At 39.3% G+C, this 20,950-nt stretch overlaps 1 protein-coding gene across 1 annotated transcript in view; it reads right to left on the reverse strand.

Moving 5' to 3' along the window:
* Positions 1-18,180, reverse strand: part of LOC105417892 (uncharacterized) — a 51,869-nt gene extending 33,689 nt beyond the window's left edge. Inside the window, exons 1-3 of the mRNA XM_011614453.2 lie at positions 17,897-18,180; positions 14,975-15,093; positions 10,046-10,093 (exon numbers count right to left, since the gene is read on the reverse strand). Coding sequence (XP_011612755.1) covers positions 10,046-10,093; positions 14,975-15,093; positions 17,897-17,954 — 225 coding nt within the window. The 5' untranslated portion in view covers positions 17,955-18,180. The remainder of the gene's footprint in view (positions 1-10,045; positions 10,094-14,974; positions 15,094-17,896) is intronic.
* Between the last annotated feature and the right edge of the window lie 2,770 nt (positions 18,181-20,950).

The following is a 20,950-nucleotide window of genomic DNA, read 5'->3' on the forward strand; positions in this document are numbered from 1 at the left end:
ACAGTAAATAACACCAAGAGAACATTAACCTTTCCTTGTGGGCTTAAGATGGAGTCTCAATTAATAAGAGTAAATAATCTTTGTGATTACCTTTCGCTGGCCTTTAGCACCCACATAACCTAATTAAACGGACCATCCTAATATAAAACCACAACTAATCAAAAGCTTTGCTGAAGCATTGCGGCATGGCTGTGAGAGTTTTCCACACAGGCAAACAAACTAAGACCCTGTTTGTTTATCGAGCAACAATTTAATTAATTAAATCTCTCAAAACATTAAAATTTGTATTGTTAATGGCATCAAATTAAAGTAAATAAAGAATCCTTTGCTTTTGCAACAATACTAATTAAAGACTATAATTATGATAGATAAGGAGCAATACTCTCCATTGTTGAAGGTTGTTTGATTAATTTAAAATCACAACCTATGGTAATCAGCAGTTGAGTTGTTTTGAGTAGAACCAATGACTTTGGCCTTCAAAATGTAATGAACAATCCAATGAAAAGATTGGGAGCTAATTAAACAAATGAGACCACCTTCGGGGGGGTTATGTAGCATGTCAGTGTTTCAATAGGTTGCTCACAAGAGCTGAATAATGTAGAGAGGCCACCTAATATCTATTTTACAAAATGGATAATTGGAGAACTCAACAAAAATTACAGTCACTCCGTAACAAGGCTCATCTGTCAACAACTTTACAACTCCACTGTAAACAGCGTGATGGTTTAGCACATAGGAATAGCTTAAAGTGTTTAAGTATTTACCAAACCCTCTTAACATACGTAAATTTAAACAATTCTGTGTCAGGGTGTCGTTGACTCTTTCATCCCTGTAATTTTGCTGTCAATCAGTACAAATTCAGACAGTCCAAGTGAAGAAGTTTTCTGTAAACTTGAATTTTGTGAGGTCAATTAGCACAAAGAAGATCCAGATCCATAACATGTCTCTCATTGTTGGTTGCTGTAAATGCAGCCTTGCGTGACATTTTTGAAGGAGGGAAGACAGCTATATACACACATTGCGTGCATGTTGTTGTTTTCTGGAAATCTTATATTTCCATAACGTCAAAAAACTTTTTAAAAAAGAAAGCAATTCCATATGTACGGCTTTTAAATTTTTTTTTTTTTTTACAGTGGTTAACCTTTTGAATCAAAAAACTGTCTCAAAAAAAACTTTTTTTCTTTAAATTCTTTTTCAGCAACACCAAATTAAGCTTCATGGTGTTTGCAGGTTGGAGTTGGTTTAAATAGGCCATAAGAAATCGACTCTGTTTCATCTGAGCATTGAAATGTAGACCGTGTAATCAGTTCCCGTTCACTCGTGGGCCAAGATAAGACTGGTTTTATTTGTGTGTAAATCTATGCTGAGAGGCCTCGTTCTTGGCTGTGGTTTAGTAAGCCGTGCCTCCGAGCTATGGCATGTGTGTGTGTTGGTGTGTGTGTGTGCGTGTAAAGTAAAACTGGTTCTTCACTGGGGTCCACACCCTCTGCCTCAGGATCCTTGTGTAATTGAGAGATGATCTTGCCATCACACACAAAGCATGGTCACACCGCCTCAGGACGTGAGCACAATAATCTGAATAACAAGCCAAGGAAACCTCCTGCTCTCACACTGTAAGAATGAGCCAATGTAATTCGCGGGGGAGATAACGCAAATACACAAATGAATTGTTCAATGAGGGATGCTACCTGTACATGAACTTGCCCCGCAGACCTACAGTCATGCCCCCAAACGCTTTGTTTCAGTAAAAGTTGAAGTAAAATTCAATACGTACATATATTTTTAATCATCTGCGTCCATGTCTGTTACTTGGGCCTGTTACTGCATTGTATAGAAAATCTGTTTGCAAGTTGTCACATGAGCCTCATTCCCTTTAATTACATCCATTGTGTAGACATATATGCATACAAATGACTTATTTTAGAAGTGAATGGAAGGAGTTCATTTTGAAAAACTCCAACAAAACCATTTATTCCCATGAAAACAGCACTTGCCGTATGACAAATGACACTTTAGTCTTATGAATAATTCTCAAATTCTAAGCAATCAAGTTTTAAAGATATCGTAAATCCTGTTTAAATGGCGTCATTCATTACACCGCGGCTATGGGACGGATGCTAATAAAGTGTTGCGTCTGAAATTGTTACTGACTTTACGCGTGGAAGGCAGAGATTCAGTGCGGGGCTGATGTATGGCGCAGCTGACTGTATGGTGATGGAAGCATCGCCATGGCCTCGTTAGTATGCTGCTGTAACCCTACAGGCACGGGATGTCAGATTCCCTCAAAATTTACAGCTCCGTTTGGAACCGAATCATTCTGCTCTTAATGGCTGTGAGAGGCCTCATAATGAAAATACAGACACATGCCTGCAAGGTCCGAGGAAGAAGATGTTGATTAATGGACATGTACATGCGAAACCTCAGCTATGCTCAAAGTAGGAAAAACCAAATTATTAGCTTCAGTATTCTTATTATTGTTGAAAATAATAATCCGAGCCACTGAATCACAGGTTTTCACATAGATGTCACGTTGGTAGAAAGATATAGGGCTTTGATTGTGTTGTCAAGGCAGCAAATCTTTCAAATGAGGATGCAGCACATGGTTCTGTATATTATCCTTTATAACTCGTGTTTGACATATGGCGAAAAGAAAATCAAGTGGAAGGTGAGAGACACAAAGGGGTGGAGCTTTAAACTTCCCAGCTGGTTCCAGTAATGGAAAAACACTCCCTGAAGTTGGAATTTTATGTCAGAAATTGATAGTAATCTTGCAATCCAAAATGGCTGAGAGCAACACACACATACAATTCAGTTTATATGCTAAGTAGGCTTGTTTTTTAGCCCTTTAATTACTTTTACAGATGGTACTGCGCTGCTTCTCTCTGTGGATAGTGTTGATTGGGATGCTGTTATTGGATGCTATTAGCAAACACTGCTAAAAACAACAATGGTATGTCTTTTTTATGCTCATTTTGCACTACTTGTTTTATTTTTTTTACAATATTCCACAGCTGGAATATTGTCTTGGATGACAAAGCACTCGTAAATCCAATTGCCGTTTCCAAAGGTGAACAGAAAGGACCATAAAACCAAAGCTTTTAGCAGCATGAAGATAGCTACCAAAAGTGTCCCAACACTTTAAAACTAACTGTAAATGTGAGAGATGACTGTGTCCATTTCTGATATGATAGATTTCTGTTGGAACGGTCTCTGCCTAAAACTGCACCCTTCTGCTGCTTTTAAAAAACTAGTTCAGTCTGTTCAGTTTTTAGTGTAGTCAAGGTCACATACCGTGGTTGCATGCACATATTACTCTAACTGAGGATTCCAAAAGTGTTCTTTATGGTTGATTGATTACAGTAATATGTCATTGCACCGTAGCTGTGACACATAGAAGCACATAAGTGAGGAAAGCAGAAACCCTGCTGTCGTGGTTCTTCTTGATTTTTAATGATTTTGTGATTGATGTGCCTTTCCCCACTTGACACGCTTTAGATAATTGATCAAAAAGACCCCATAGTGATAATAGTTTGCAAAAGTTATGAAAATGTCATATGTTCATACATACTGAATACTTTAAAGACAAGCCATCAATCCATCAATGAGTACACACATCCTAAAGCCCAAGGGTATCTCAACCATGGTTTGCACTATGCATGACACCTTTGTGACACGCAAACTCTTTTTAGAAAGAAAAAATGCTACACTATGCTAGACCCCTCCCACCACCACCACCACACGCACACACACCACCCTACTTCCCAGTATTTGCAACATACTAAGTACCAAAATACCACAATAATCATTTTACTACCAAAGTGAGGACATTTTTGCAAGATGGGGCCATTTTAGCCGGTCTCTAGAACTTGAAAGTACTCAATCAATCAATCAATCAATATTTATTTGTACAGCGTCTTTAACAATCAAAATTGTCTCTAGGCTCTTTCCAGAATCCCAGGGCCTGACCCCCAACAAGCAACAGTGGCAAGGAAAAACTCCCCTTTAACAGGAAGAAACCTCAAGCAGGACCAGGCCCATGTAGGGGGACCCTCCTGCTGATGGGGGGGTGGGTAGAGAGAGAGGAGAGGGCGAGGACAGGTAGAGGAGAGAAGAGGCAGAGATCATAAAGATACATTAAATGAGGATTTAGGGTTAAATATAGTTTTAAAGTTGAAGTTGGAATTGGGTTTAGTTTAGAGTTAGGGAATTGGGTGTTGGGAGTTGGTAGGGGGAGGGGGAGGGTAAAGAGCTTAATAATGTGTTATGTCTATGAAAGTCCCCTAAAAGTGAGAATGTATGGGTGTGTTTAACATAAATTAAGGGTTAGGGTTGACCCTTGTCTGGACACTACACATGACAAATGTATTTCAGAGCATATGTAAATGTCGGCGCTGCCTCAGATGCTTCATTCATGCACACTCTGCTAAGAGGGGTAGAAGCTACTAAGCTACTTAACCACAATGAATTAAGGCTGAACATTTGAACATCTGATACTGAAATTACTGTCATTATGGCGAATTATGGGAGAGCACAATCACTGCTTCAGCGCTGTATGAAGACAAAAGCCGACACTGGGGAAAAGGAACCGTTGATTTCAAGGCTGTTAATGATATGTGAACCTCAATCTTTCATTTCAGCAGCCCTCATCTCCAGCCTTTTTACAGTTGGTCTGTTGTTAGATACTCTAGTTCAATTTCTCGCTCTAGTCTGAGTCCTTAAAACTCTGACCAAAGACTGGAAAAAAAGGGTTTGGGGTGTTCAAACCATACACCCATGCCTGCTTTGAACAACTTATGTTAGAGTGAAAATCAAATTTGCGTGGACATATGATTAAAACATAAAATAAACACCATATTTTGATGTATCAGTATGGTCCAAGAGATTCAGCCTCTTTTACATCAACTATTCGGGGTGAGGAAAAATGGTCAGAGGAGTCCTGCGGAAAGTAGGCCTGACCATGTTATGTTTTAGGGTGTTTCAACAAGCAATTGGAATTGTAATTCATTCTCTATCAATTTTGGTTTGATTGCCTGGAAGTCAATTAAAGGAACCTTAATTGGATCAGTCTGAGGACCCTCCTGAACAGGAACGTAAATTAAAAGTGCTTGGGGACACAGGCAGGAACAAAGAGGGGAAGATGGAGGTTAAACAAAAAAGGCCAAATATAACAGGAGTTCAAATCTTTTCTTTGAATGACAAAAAGAGTCTGAATGTGCTTTAAATAAATGATATTGGGTGTTTATTTGGTTTTGCTGACATTAAAGTCATCTGAACACTATTAACCACAAGCATATAGACTTTCTGGAATGTAAATATGCTACAAAGGTTTGATTTGTTATTAGTTATATTGACAGAAACTATTTCTATCATATAAATACTCCACTTAATACAGTATATACGGTACAGTAAATTTTCGGCCTCATATCCATTGGACATATACAACCATGTAGCTGGCAAAGGAACGTCTGTACCAGGGTTGGACTGGAAACCCTGAGGTCAAAGTGGGACACGCCTCCACTGTGGTGATGGATGTGGCAGTCCCCAATGACACAGGCCACTGGAACGGGAGAGTGTCTAAGAGAGCAGTTGGACAGGATGTTGGGAGCGAAGACATCGGTGATCCCCTTGATCATTGGAGCACTTGGGCTGTGACCCTCAAGCTGGAGGAGTGGCTCCGGCAGATCCCAGGACCAGCATCTGAGATGGCTCTCCAGAAGAGTGCCGTGCTAGAAACAGCTAAGACACTGTGGAGGACCCTCAAGCTCTCAGGCCTCTAGTAGGGGACCCCAGCTTGAAGGAGGAACAGACCGCCCAGGGAAAGAGGAGATTTTTTATAGTACTAGCATACACAATGAAAAATAATATCTATAAATCGATAAAAAATGACTCATTATAGTGTAGGTGCAGCACCTTTTCTCGATTATGGCTTATTTTTATTTATTTTCTAAATTGGACATTGCAGCAAAGCCACAGTGTGTGTGTGAAAGTTCTTGAACACTGGTAGCAAATACATCTGAGCAGGGAGGTTTTTATGCATTGAAAAACCACCCTGGAACTAAATTTAGAATGTAGCTCCTGTCGAGGGAAGAGCCAGAGTTGATCCACAGCTCGTGAAATGTTCTGTTGTAGATGATTGGCTTTGGAGCAACTGCTAGCACGCGCACACGCACACGCACACACCGCACTACCTTAAGGCTATGTTCCATTGTCCTGGGAAAGCATGAGGAGGAATTCCTTTCATGTGTCATCACATGTCACACGACTGTCCTGACAGAGGCTTAGTGACATGCGAGAGGCCCTGGCGGAATGTCCTGCTTTTAGTCAAATGACGAGTCTGCCAGCTGCCGCGTTCATCAAAATCAAAGGATAATCTGCTTTCCATATAAAATCAAGTGATGATTAACATTTTTTAAGACGGGAAAGGAAGTGAAAATGTGAGCACCTATAAGGAGACGTTTGAAAGACATAGGGCGGGAAAGGTTCACGCACGTTGGACTGTACGGCTGTGTGACAAGACTTAAAGAAACCATTTAAAAATGGCATGTCTTTAAAAAGATTTTTTTTTAAAAGCTGTGCTCATGTTATGTTCCAATATAAAATGTTGATTTTGTCATTTAAAGTTGACACACACACTAACACACTATCTCCTAAAATGTATTTTGTTCCCTTCTGTCATTGAAGATTCACATTTACAGTATGTGGTCTTTAATATCAAGAGAAAACAAAGATTTCTTTTCAGTAAAAGATATACTGTATATTTGTATGTTTGTAAGTATGTAAGTACATGTTGATTTATAAAATTAGAATCTATATTTATAACCTAAACATTTACTACCCATGCACACTTATGAATTAATTAGGTTTGTCATTTGATGAAATACATACTTTCAGAGTTTCTGAAACTTGCTTAAAAGAATAGAATATATACATAAATAAACATATATACATGTATTGATTTATTTTCTGTAATTCCATACACCATATGACATCCAGGCATTGGTTTATTAAGTTGTGTGATTTGGTTTTTGTCCATTTCACTTAAGACATTATCAAAGTCTTTAACTTTGCAATGAGGTTAAAGGTACAGATGCTGTATATTTGATTGAAGGTTGGGTGTGTCTCTGTGACATTAACCTGCACATCTGGTAACTGTGGCAGGGAGCAATGTGTACTGAAGATTATACACGAAAAGGCGCGAATATATGTGGGATTGTATTTGCTGCTATTATGACTTTTCATGCAAAACAAGGATTCAGGACAAATGTACATATGAATTTTCTTTTCATCCGTTGTACTAAATACTAAATACGTTGTAAATAATAGCCCAGCCATGTGCTACCCTGCAGGACATAATACTGTCCTGCAGGGATAAATGTGTTTTTCTTCACAGCCCGTAAATTGCCACAGTTGCTTTTATGCCTAATAAATCACATCTTATGCTAAATAAATGTATTTACATTTTCCCCTATCTGTATTGTGTGCGGTCAGGCGGATATGCTCCACTTTGATTATTCGTTGAGTCAAAGATGCTTAAGAAACATTCAGCAATTACTTTACTTATTTGAACGATGTAGTTTTGCCGGTAATGTCAAGTTTGATTGAAAGCCTTTATTAAACTAATAATCTCTGTTACACTCAACCTGGTTCACTGTCAGCTAAGGCGTAATCAGGGCCGAGGAACTGAGCTGTGAATCACTTCCTCTGCCACAAATCCCCACCAATATCTTCTCCACCGGGCTCCAATCAGAGGCAGCCGAGGCCATTAGGTGGATCTGGACCTCCTTTGTCTATATAATTACACCCTCCTGGACAAACCCAGCACCAGCTAGCTCTCTGCTATTTGTGGTAATTAGTCCAGAATGTGAGCTGTCAACATGCAAAAATCCTGCCAGTAGGCCCACAATGCCCCGGCCACCCCCACTGTGTTCAACAACAAGGACCTAGCCTCGGCCACTGGAACGCATTAACTTTCTGCTCTCTCTCTCTCTTTTTTCCTTCGGCAACTCATGTCAAATCCAGGTCCCTCAGAACAAAATCTTAATAATTAACTGGCAAATTTTAACATGATTGCTTGTGACACACCTACTCTGTTAATTATTGCTTTGAGGCCATGTGCTAATGAAATTAATGCGTTCGTTGCCTCAACAAATTATTATAACTCATACAAACAGCCCCCATTTGAAACCTTGCTGCAAAAATGAAAAACAGCAAACATGCAAAACATCATCAGCATTTAAAAAAAAGATAATAAAATGGTTGCCACGGCGAGTGGGTGATGAGAGCTGCTCACCGGAAATCTGAATAGCTAAAGCCTTTTAATGTAATGTAAGGGTGAATGCAGTAATGCATTACAGAGCGATAGCTGAAGACCAAATGATTATCACGATTATCATTATAGTCATTATTGCTGATCTACATATACATTCCTCCCAGGTGGAATAATAAAAGGCTGGTAGTAGATATTACTGTATTATTACAGACATGCAAAGTTCAATATCAGTCAACACTGGAAAACAATCATTTTCTAAATGGCACAGCTGCTGCTCACAATTCACTATTCTTAATACCGACCCTTATTTTGTCTGTTTGGTCATTCAGCAGGAAGCTTCTGAGACAAATACTACTACTACTATACTACTACTACTACTAGTAGTAGTACTAGTACTACTACTACTAGTACTACTACTACTACACATTAATAATTGATGGCACTGCCATTGGTACAGTGACAAAAGTGCAGTTAGAGATGCTGCAAAAAGAAACTGGGCTAAACTCTGTGAAATCTTTACCGATCAAAGAATAATCCCATTCGACTATATTTGCCTGTTTTTTTATTGTTATCATTATTAGAAATCTCATAAAGGAGAGAGATGACAGGGTCAAGAATTAATTCAGGAAATAGGAGTCCATCTGCAAATATTGGGATGTATTTACTGTTTGAAACACACAAAACATGAAAACATTTTTATTTGTCAGTCCCAAAATTTGGTGTTTTGAATGGTGAATTCCATCTTCTGTATTTAGGGGAATTATTTTATGCAGCAATGGGACTAGTGAGTTGAATTATGACAAAATATGTTACTGTTAACCTTTGTTTCATCCAGGCCTAATATTAGATTTATGTTTTTGTTTTTTAATTCAAATGATGATTCTGCTGTGATTATAAGTTACTGTAAGTTACCCATATACCTATGCAGGTACAGACACAATGTGATTTTTTCTTCTATAATGCAGTGAACAGATGAGACCTCGGTTGCTCTAGGTGAAAAAATACTATCAAAGGAGACAGATGGACAGCTGTTCTGACTGTCTAAATGCTTTATTTACCTTTATCAGTACGAGAACACAGTTTCATGTTTAAAATATCTAAGACCCCGAAAGGTCGTTGTCAAAGTTACTGTGACATTTCCTTCCACAGTGGGGGCCCCTCACATACATACGCACAAGAGGAGACAGCGAGGATCAGATTTTTGTCTCACCACTGTCGGCCAAACAATGAATAAAACACTAAGTATCCTGCTTCTGATGCTTTGACCCACAGCACGAGCATGAATACATACACCACATCAACAGCTCACTTCCTAATCTGAGATGTTTAGTAATGTGACCACCTTATCCACCACGCAACCCCATCTGTGGTGACACATCCGCGCCACTGTTTCAAAACGAATAAACTCGCCAGCAGAAGACACAATCTGTTGATAGGAAATTTACATTAGGAATGTACCGGTGAGGCATGATTAATTCCTGCTCCCAAAATGAATACAGATTTTGTCATTACATGACTTGTATCCTTTTGCCAAATACTGTAATGTTTTCTCCCTCCTTTCCATAGCAAGTGTTCTGCTACAATAACATGGCGTAGACGGCAGTGATGCTGACATACAGCACGAGTGCTGGTAAAGCAGTTCAATCACAGAGCAAAGCAAACCAAAGGACTGATTGCTCATTAGTATTATGGATCTGCTCTGGATAAATCTGTTATGCCAGAGGACCTAAAGTGTGTTTGTTTCCCCTCACACACGCAGACAGAGGATGTACTTACTGTGGCTCTGCAGACAATGCATCGCAGTCTGTCTTCACTCCCACGTCCCTGTAAAGAAGCAATTTGTACAACTGTATTAGGCCCTCAACTTAAAGGGGAAACATGATAACAAAACATGTTTGAACGCATAGTAAAGAAAGGATTATTCCAGTTATTCCGAAAATATCATAGAGATGACGTCAAAAGTGTGGGCTGGTATGATGCAGCCATAGCAGCATCATCAATGGAGACCAGTGGAAATAGGATTGATCATCGGATCACCAATGTGTAAAGGAGGACCGAACCAAAGAGGGTTCCTAATGGGACCATAGTAATTAAAATAACATCTATAGGAAATTGTGTTTGTAGGTTTTTTCCCTTGAATCAATAAAGTTTTGAATGATCTTCTCACCCTTGTCTAGAGTAGATGTATTATGAAGATGATCAGCATAAAGAAGATGGTGGCGGTGCTAGGTAAAACAAACTCTTATTGTTCTATTTTCTAAAATATCATTACTTTTATTATCTCTAGGATATAGATGTAAAGCTATACATCACACACATACTTAATCTATTGGTTGGAATTGCTGATATTACCTGTCCAAGCTGTTAATAAAGAAAGACCGTGTAGACACAGCCAATACACTGGGAATATGCAGTGCAGTTTGAAATACATTCTGATAGATGTTAATGGAATATAATTATACAACACTGCTATTAGGCCAATGTGATTTTGCAAAGAGGACCATTGCCCCTGGCACTGTGGCCTGATTGCTGTGAGAGTTGGCCTAATGAATGTAAACCAAGTCTGTTTTAGTGATGTGAATTATCAACCCATGAGAGAGAAAGTGAGGCAGGGTGAGACGGGGGAGGCTTAAACATCACTAGCAACTACAGGAAAATATAGACAGACGCACTGTCAAACATTCGTTTAATAGAATTTATACGTATAAAAACAACAATCATTATACCATATGAAAACTCATTTGTTAGTATTTTCCGAGCCTTTACTGCTAATGTCCATCCTCTAACTGCTTCTTATTTGTAGTCAACGTCATGGAGGATGCTGGAATCTAAACACCCTGGACACCACCATGTGACACATTCTCACCATGGAGCAATTTAAAGTCTTCAAATTAACTGGATGTGTAGGTCTGTGGGGTAAAGGCAAAGGAAGAACATTCCATATTAACATTAAAAGGGCCCAGCAAGAATTGAACCCGGAACCTTCTTGCTACAAGTTCTAACCTTTGCACCTCACAATATCAATGTTAAATCAAGATATCTGGCCTCTGATCCCGCTGACCACCTTCAAATCAAAAGTCAAAAGTCATTTTCTTTTATAATCTGTCCCTACCTAATGTATTTGTCCGTCTGCTTTGATTAATCTTAATGTGACCTTTATATGAGGTGACCTTGAGGCACCTATAAATAAAATGAATTAATATTGTTGTTAAATCTAGGTTGAATTTTAAATACCCACATTACTGTTCTTGTTTTAATTGGATTGTGTTACAAATGTTTTAAAGCAATTCATGTATATATGTAAATGTTAATGTATGTTATTCCCACTTATTTTGAAGACAACCTGAAACAAAATTTTCTATTCCAAAGCCAATGTATGCCAGAAGCTTTGATGGTCTGTAAAATCTGCAGCTGCTGTTGGTTTAGGCAATGAGAAACACCAGCCCACACACTCAGCTGGTGAGCTACGAGCCATAGAGTCCTCCCATGCCCTTGTACTTTGTGTTATGAGGGGCTTCACCCCTCCAGGAATGTGCTCCCTATAATGAGTGTCAGGGGTCAAAGTGTTGCTCTGCCTGGAGGCCGGGATCTCCTAGACACACTCAGTCACTGACTCTGTCCCTATATTTAAATCCAGCCTAAGGACATGTTTTTCGAAAGGGCATCTCCTAACTAGTTCCTGGTTACTAATTAGTTTTGTGCCATGCTATTTGTCTTTGGGATCCTGGGGTGTGTGCATGTGCCTGTGTGGCTGCCCTCGTTGTAACTGATGATCATACAAATCTTCCTCTACCTCAACATGCAGAAAGGCTTATAAAATGGTCCAATATAAGTCACAATAAACAATTTAAAATGATATCACAGCAACATCCATCCTAATGTACTCATAAAATGTTTGAAAAACAAAGCTCTTTAATTACCTCCCATTAACTTATATTACATGACCTACATGTACACAGTATCAATCCCAGTTATGCTCATTGTGGGGATAAATAGATGTTTCTTTTTCCTAATCATGTCATTTTGAGAGGCAGGATTCTCTTACATGGAGTGTTGGTCCCCGTACAACCAATTTGTTTCCAGTGAAATATTAAAATACTGACGACCCCCCCCCCCCCCACACACACACACACACACACACACAAACAGATCAGATTCTTTCATCAGCCATAAAAAAGGCTCCTTTTAGGCAACCTACTAATAAAAGTCAAAATATTGTGCTGTTTCTAATGTACCGACTCAAACAAAACTTGAGTTTGGAGACTAGCAATACATAAAGTGGCTACATTTTTATTTTTTATTTTTTTTTAAAAAGCAGATAAACTGTCTGGTAAACATTTATTAAAACCAGCCGACCCTGCTGTGGGTGAACTTCAGCAGAAATGTGGCATTTATTTCTTTTTTTCTGCAGCTGCTTTTAGTGGAGCTCCACTCTGTGTGTGTGTTACACAAATTAAATCATTATTGGATTACCTTTTCTGGCTTAATGAAATGTGGTTAAGAGGCACTTTAGACATATGTGGATGACCTGCTTTCCAGAGATGGCCATCAAAGCAAAAGTGACAGGTCAATTGCTGATTTCTGTTCCGTAAATGGTAAAAGGCCTCCCTGTGCCGAGCACTCTGAAAGGTCACAGGCGCACTCTCTCCCTCACTCTGCTCCTCTTGCACACAAAAACTAAAGTAGTCTTGTGGCATCAGTGCACACTCTAAACAGCTCCGTCCTACACGTGTGGAGCTTTGGCATCAATGTTGTACACAGTAACTATAGAATTGGAAGGTACACACTTAATAGAAGTGGCATGAGGTCGACTGTAGGCTTGGGTCTTCCACTTAAAAAGTTTCCATGGAGATCCAGCACATTAGATGATCAGACAGCAGATGTGAAGCCTACTATATTACATTAAGATAACATTTTTGCCCGTGACAAATAATGTGTTTGTGTACAGCCAAGTGATTTGAGTAAAGATGAACAGAGTTGGACTCTGCATGGATATAAAAGCAGAGAAAAACCATGCAGATAAAATCAAATATTGAACAGTCCAAAAGTGCATAAGTGGGAGCGATTAAATTAATTTTCGCTTTATCTGCTCTTTGGCTGTCTGGTCAAAGCATTACATGCTTCTGTGACTCTGGGTGAGTTGCAAGATAAAGATATCAAACATTAAATGCTTCAAAAATACGTAGAGATAACGGATTTGGGATAACCAATTCTTATGGATTAAGCTCCAGCACTTTACTTCCTTGAAGGAAGCTTACAGTAGTATACGTTTGTCAGTAAAATACTGGATCTGCACAACAGCATGCTCCCATGCCTTCAAAGGAGGACAAAAAAACTCATATTTACAGGAAGTCTGCATAAAAACTTGCATCAAGGATTTGTAAAATCAGAATTACTGACCTCAAACTTCAGAGTAAAACAATGGGAAAAGACTGACATTTCCCCCAGGGTGTTCCTAAAGGGAAACTCTCCCTTGTTAAGTACTCTTAATTCTTAAACTTTACTCTTTTCCGTCTCTCTACATGCACCACGTTCCCATTTCCAAAGTTGCTGCTCTGGCCAATATTACAAATTGTGAGAATATGCAAGTAACAAATGTATTGAGCAATCATTTCATTGCTTTACTTGTGTGTCCCAAAGCTGGTATTTAGTTTTACTGCACATATATAGACAGGTTTGCACGAGGGCTGCAACGCTACAGGTTACTGCAGATGTCAGATGCAGCGTGTCTGACTTCATCCTCTGCCTGACAAGGAGATGAATATTAAAACTTTCCTGGGATTTTATTTTCCCTTTGCTGTGAAATGCCCATTCCAAATTAGCCGTTACTCCTGACCCACTTACCCTTGATTCAGTGCTTTTGGCAGACATCCATCACAAATAATGCAAGGCTAAACCAAGCTTTTTCATTTAATTGGCTGATCAGTTGTTCACATTAAAAACTAGCAGCACAGTGGGGTTATACACAGCATTTCATATCTGGCGTCTGGCTGAAGATAAGGTGATCATTAGTAAATTACAATTTTTCAGGGAAACTATATGAAGCTGTTCCCAGAATATAAATTCCCTTTGACTTGATAAGCTACACATCATAAGCAACAACCCTATCATGTAGCATATTACAAGATTAGTTTTTGTCTGAAGTGGCTTATTATTATGTGCTGCTCCCTGATATTCCCATGTCCAATAACCATTTGCTTTTTATTCAGCATTGCAGTTTTCTTTGGGAGGAACATTTCCAACAAATTTGTTTTTTTGTTTTTTTACAATCCTCGCAGCAGTTGCAGCTGTCCTAGAATTAATGGAGGAAGCATAATAAACATGCACCACAATAATCACCTTAACTGAGCAGAGAAAGAAATATAAGCACCATATACTTTCATGCTGAGAACAATGTGAAATTATCTTTCTTTGAGGTTCAGTGTAAAAATACATTTTAAGGGTTGTACTGGATGTTAATGAGATTTTCTGCAGTAGGTGTCAGCTGGATGATGGCCTACTGCCAGTCCATAATGAGGCACTTCTGTTTGACTCTGTTTTATCATTGCTTGTAACCCTCATTAAAACTAATTAGTAGTTCTATGAAAAAGGTAGATCATTATCTTGAGGCATCAGGTGATGTGTTGTCTCATTATGGAACAGAAAACACATTAACTCCAGCTCAAATTCAAAATGTCGATATTGCCAATGTGGAAAGTTTCTTACCCTTTGGATCCATGTGGACAGACACACGTGATGGGCAAGTAAATTCTTGCAGTCACAGAATTTTCTCAGTGGGTCACTGGCTTGGAGTTCAACATCTCTGCATATAAAACACTCTGTTTCTGCAGACAAAGAGGAGCGAGATGATGAATGCTTGCTACTGATTCCACAGTGCATCATGAGCCAGATTCCCATGCAGGTTTAATACTATACTGTCTCCTGTGCCTTCCTTTTCTTCTTAAAACAATGTGCAGAGCAAGTCTGTAGTGCATCAAAACCGAGGGCCGGATAATGCTAACAATGCTGGTGGCCCTATTTTCAGTGAGGCACAGGTACGCACTTAATAAATGACTGACAAAGGAAGTCCATTTAGATTCTCCTTTCCTGCATATAAGATGTATGATAAGATTCCTTCTATAGCAGCAAAAAGCCATTTACAGAATGTTTCACATTTGTTATTTATTGTGTTAATCACGTTTTTTTAATTTTAAAATGTCAAAGAGGACCCCATTTGCTTTGCAATCTATAGCAGCTGTTTAAGCAGGCAGGTAAAAGCATTCCTTATTGCAGAATTGTTCAGATAATGCTGGACATTAAAGTTGAAGAGTAAACCATGCAAGCGTTGCCAGATGTGACGGTAGCCCTCAGGCCCCAATTGCCACAGGACCCATCCATCACAGCTTCTCCCTTTGTAAGCACCTTTGATTTAACCAGCAAACTTCACCAGAATCTTTATCACTGGTGATTTTCGAAGCCAAATGCCGACAGTAGCCAGAAGCCAGTTTAGTTGTTTTCATCTCATAAACTTATTGGATGTTAGCTGTCATCTGTGCTCTCACCTTCCTGGGCAATAAAGTGCAGCCTCAGAAGCCCCTGTCTCTTCTGCATCGCTTACTGAACGGCACAGCTTCAGGAGAAAATCCACCGTCACATTAAAAAGTCTTTTAATCAAAAGCCGGCCACTTATTTTTTAAATTCAACGAGTCAGATTCTGGGTACGCAGATTCTACTACTGCTCGACCATCTATTAATATTGAGACAATCTTTAAATACGAATAGCAGATCAACTTTTCTCACATAAAGACGTAGCGATGCGGTGACTGTTCCCTCCATTTCCTCTGGATGACAACAGCCACCTGACCCATATGAACCGAGACATTTTTCAGTGATCACAGTGTGTTCGAATTCATGTTTCATTCCTGTCTGGCTGCCAAAATGTCAACTTTAGCCGGATTTTGTTCATTGACAGAATATCTTTATATATGTAGGAGACTTTATAATGAAGCCACAGAGAAGTGCCCATATCCAGCATGACAGCCAGCTCCCAGGCAGTCAACAGCCTTACCGAAAATACTTCCAGTGTTACCGCGATGGCAGGTTAACCAATTATACCTCCAAGTCTTTTCAAGCATTGCACCCAAAATCTGTGCGGCTGTGGGGATCATTATGGGGAGGCCAAGGGCGTTTATGGAGCTGAATAACAGATGCGCTGCTTACTGAGAAAACCCACTGCTGCTTTGTCAACATGTGTGTCAATTGTAGCCCCATCTGACTGATATGTAACTCGTGTAATTAAGTGCCACTGTTGTTCAGCACTGTTGCACTTGAAGGTGAGCAATGGGGTGCAGACAGAACTTCCTGTGCGCAGCAGCAGAAGCAGCAGCAGCAGCATTAGCGGCTCTGCGCTGTGATGTTGAAGGCTAAAGACATTCTCCACGACCACTGAGAAGAATGTACTAACAAAACTCTGTCAAGTATCGCCTCTATTTCTGTAAGTGGCTCTGGTGGTGGGTCCATTTAGTTCCCTGCTGCACAGCGTTGCTCCCATGCATCATAAAAACGACAGAAGAGGCTACAGCAACGAAATTTGGTGGGTGACGCAACATAGACGTACGTCGTACGATAAACAAATGCCAGCTTCGGCTAATTTGATTGTCCGTTGCGTCGCTAACAACCTCATTAACTAAGGAATGATGGGAAATCAGCATGGTCTGGCCGAGAAACTGCCTGTGTGACAGCCATCTGGCTACAATAGGGGGTGTGGTAGGGTGGGGGTTGGGGGACGGGTAAGCTAACACATCATTCATCCAAGCTCAAGACCAGGGCACAGAGAGAAGCAACAGAACGTGCATTTGGCTCTTATTTCTTAGCTCTTTTATTTGAATTTCAAGCATAAATAATCCAAGTGACAGAAGAGAGAGTAAAGAGCGAGCAGACACTCATCCTGGTGTCTTTACATGAGCTCTTTCAGCTGCTCTGCGGGTGAGCTTTGGTTGTGTGTTTGATGATTTAATCATTTTAGAACTACGAGACAGACCTCACAGAAAATTAGTGGGAGGATGAGAATGGAAAGAGTGCGTTAGGGAGGGTAGAGGAATTTTAATTTGATGGGCCAGTTAGGCCTTGGCAAACGTATGCGCTCTACTACATTCTGATATTCTGACTGTTATTTTGATGTGAGCCATGTTGTAGGTGGTTTCATACGCACATAATCATGTTTTTTTACTGACTTTTAAAAGTTTAACATTACTGAGTGATACAATTCTGATAAACGCCTTAAAACAATAGCTTTTAAATAACATTTAGGAAGAAGCCAATGTAACTGAAACAAACTGAAACTGGAAAGAAGCAAAGTTGTTTCACATTCAGTGTTTTCCTGGTTTCACTTGTGCAGCCTGGTTTCATTTAAATTATTTTTGGAAGCATTGAGTCACTTGATTTTATTCACATTACTCCATTTCTGCACTCGGAGCCGCATTTTTTACTCATTCGATCATTTTAGAAACTCCTGCTAAAATATGGCCCATTTGCAACACTCAGGAAGAAACGAAAGCATTATTGCTGTCTTGTTGGTAGAAAATAAACATGGCATGTGCACACAGTAGAAGTTGTTAAAAGTAACTTAGGAGTACATATAGTACATACCCATCAACAAACTTGTGCTTGACTGGGCTGGTGAAATCGGCTGGCTGTCACTGTCCATATTTTCCTTCAGTTCGCGGTTGACACACAGCTTTTACCAGTCAGTCCCAAGTATTTCCAGACCCCAGCAGTTTCCTGTTTACATTCCTGTTTCTTCTGTCTGGGTTTACCTGAAATCTTTTGCCAATTTTGCAGGAGAAAAACAGAAGTTTGCTCATCTCCTGTACATTCTGCTTCTGCAGTCAGCTGATGTCTCTGGGCGTTTGTTTTTCAGGAAGTTTTGAAAAAGGGGCAACCAATCATTGCCGCACATCTGTTACGTCATAACAGGAAGTTTAAAAAAAAAAAACATTTCCAGTAAAGCCTTGAGTTTCTGTAAAGCACAGATGTGTGTCATATAAAAAAGTAATCCAGGAATAAACTGAAGGCTAGATACTCTGTCAAGTTCATAAATCTTGGTCCTAAAATCAACATTGGGCTGCCACAAGTATGATTAATGATTGTGGGGACAAAGTTTGGAATTTCCCAAGTTCTTTGACTAAAACCAAAAAGGTTCCAGTTGTAGTTTTCTTGCTTTTAAATGAGATTTGTAGGCGAGAGAACGATCTTTATCATCGATCAACTCAACCACATTAACTCAAAACTATGGTTTCTGACAGCTCTGAATCTCTTGCACAAAGGTGATAAACATGAACATGCAGCAGCTTCACATCACCTTTTCCCACCCTTTTCTTTGCTGCAAGAGTTGCTTGTTCAAGTATAAACCCAGCGCTGGCCAAGAAAGCAACCCTGAAAATGTCTTTTGCACTACTTTTGTGAAATAATCACCATGCCCCAGACACATAGTTGATAGGATTCGAAATCTTGGTCTAATCTAGTGGACATTGAAAGACTCTGGCTTTTACCAGGAACTGGAACTTACTGTCTGTCGCTGTCTGATTTTATCTAAACTCAGGCTACAGCCATTCCAAAACAGAGCCACACAAGGCCCACTGCAAAGTTTTATGTTCTTTTGTCATCCCTACAAGTCCACAACCACCGTTGTCTGAGTTTCTTATGGCTGCTTCATTTAAAAAAGAAAAATCCTGCTAAGTAAGAAATATACAGCCACTTGTCAGATTGTTTGCACTTCTAAAAGACAAAATAATTAAAATTAAATTATTTTCTCTTCGTATGGTGGAAAAGAACTCCAAACAAGAAGAACCTTTGGAAATTTGTGTGTTTAAAGATACATTCTACCTTATTAAATAACATGTCCCCTACCATAGGTCCCATTTGTGAAGACCATTTATTAAAACAAACACTCACTCCAGTCCATTAGATAAATGACTCTATGGCGCGTGCCATGAAGCACATTCAATTCTTTAGAAATGGATCTGGTCCAAACCCACAATTCAAGGATTTGACTACAGGATCTCTCAGATTAGCAACATTCAGAGATGATAGAATACAGAATAACATGGGGAATATTACCAGAAACAATGAAACAAAAAAGGCTGAACAGGATGGGGAGGCGTGCATTTCACTTTTAAGTAATCCTGATGTCACATGACTAGTGTAAACTACAGTAAATGCTGTCTCCCCTGTCTGTAAAAATCTGCTGTTTGTAAAAGAAATCAGATTACTGTGGACAAAAACACCCAGAAAAGAAGGAGATTGTGACCCAAAGTTTCTTGTGACAGATTGATATGGTACTTTAAAACCTTTAGGTGTCACACTGTGTTTTGAAAGCCTCTCAGATACAAGATACAAAACAGAGAAGCTGATTAGTTCATTGTCTTACGAAAGCAAGGTGAACTCAGCCAAACCTTCAGCCAAACAGTGTTTAGGCAAGCAGAAAGAAAAGCATCACTTCTTTTCTTATTTCTACCAAAGTATTGATTACTCTTTGTAGTTTTCTCAAAAATACAGCCCTCTTGTACACTTGCAACAAAGTTCGTAGATTACGTACATCAAATCTCATTTGAATATTTGAAGTAGGCACAGTGCCGATAACGAACTTTTCAACAGGATACAGGAAATGGTTAATGTTACCATTAACGTCTTTGCATATTTTAAATCTAGGACTTAAATTCTATTGCTTTAAATACAGGCTTTCAGCAATAGAAGGTATTTTGGAGGGTTTGATATTATAAAAATGTGACCGATGAACTCTGCATAATCTTCTCTGTCATTGGCTCATTCGTTAGGCCCGTTCCTTTTGTATGACTAGGTGGCGAGGACAGCTGGAAGCAGTAGCGTATACCTGCAGCGTCTGTGTGGAAGCTGCAGCTGAAAAGCTCAATTCATCTACGCTTTGATCACATTCGTCTTTAATGATGAATCATGTGCCTTACAGGTCGTCTTTGTGCTCGATTCCATTTGCGTTTTCTTCCACGACAGACGGAAAGTTCGTAAGTTCATTATCTGCTCCACTTTAGCGGTACACTTGTGACTCTAATAAATTCATCTAGACAAAGAGGGTGATTAGTGCCTTTTTCAAAAAGTAATAGATTATGCGTCAAAATATACTGAAGTTCTATTCAACTGGCAAAAAGAAATGTTTCTCTTGCATCTGAATCCAGCACTTACTGAGCATGATATATAATTGATATAAAATAGCTTATCTTTGCTTCAAAAGTTCATGTTATTGGGTATTGTGTTAAAGTGAAACCTCAGTTCCTGAAACTCAGGACTGCAGACAAAAAAACACCTTCTGGCACAACATTCCGCAGACATTGATCTGAATGAGTATGCATGGGATGTCCGGAATAAAGGTGAGTGGTAAGACTGTACTCTCACATACCAGCAGTGATACAAAATATCAATAGTCTCTGTTTCATTAATGGTATAAAAGAAAAGAAATATGCTCTTGACTGAACAGTCACTGGCTGGGGTGGCATCTATGTAGCGTGGTTGTTATTGTAAAGGTCTAAATTTGTTACTCAGCACCTACAAGCTGTTGTTATTCAGTTTAATTTGGTTGGTTTTAGAATGCACTACTAGGTAGTAGTCATGGCATTCAAAGTGCTTGTTTATATGCAAATCTATCTGCTTTGTGTTGGCGTTTTGTATAGT

This window comes from Takifugu rubripes, chromosome 20 (assembly GCF_901000725.2).
Source record: "Takifugu rubripes chromosome 20, fTakRub1.2, whole genome shotgun sequence".
In the NCBI taxonomy this organism is placed as follows: Eukaryota; Metazoa; Chordata; class Actinopteri; order Tetraodontiformes; family Tetraodontidae; genus Takifugu; species Takifugu rubripes.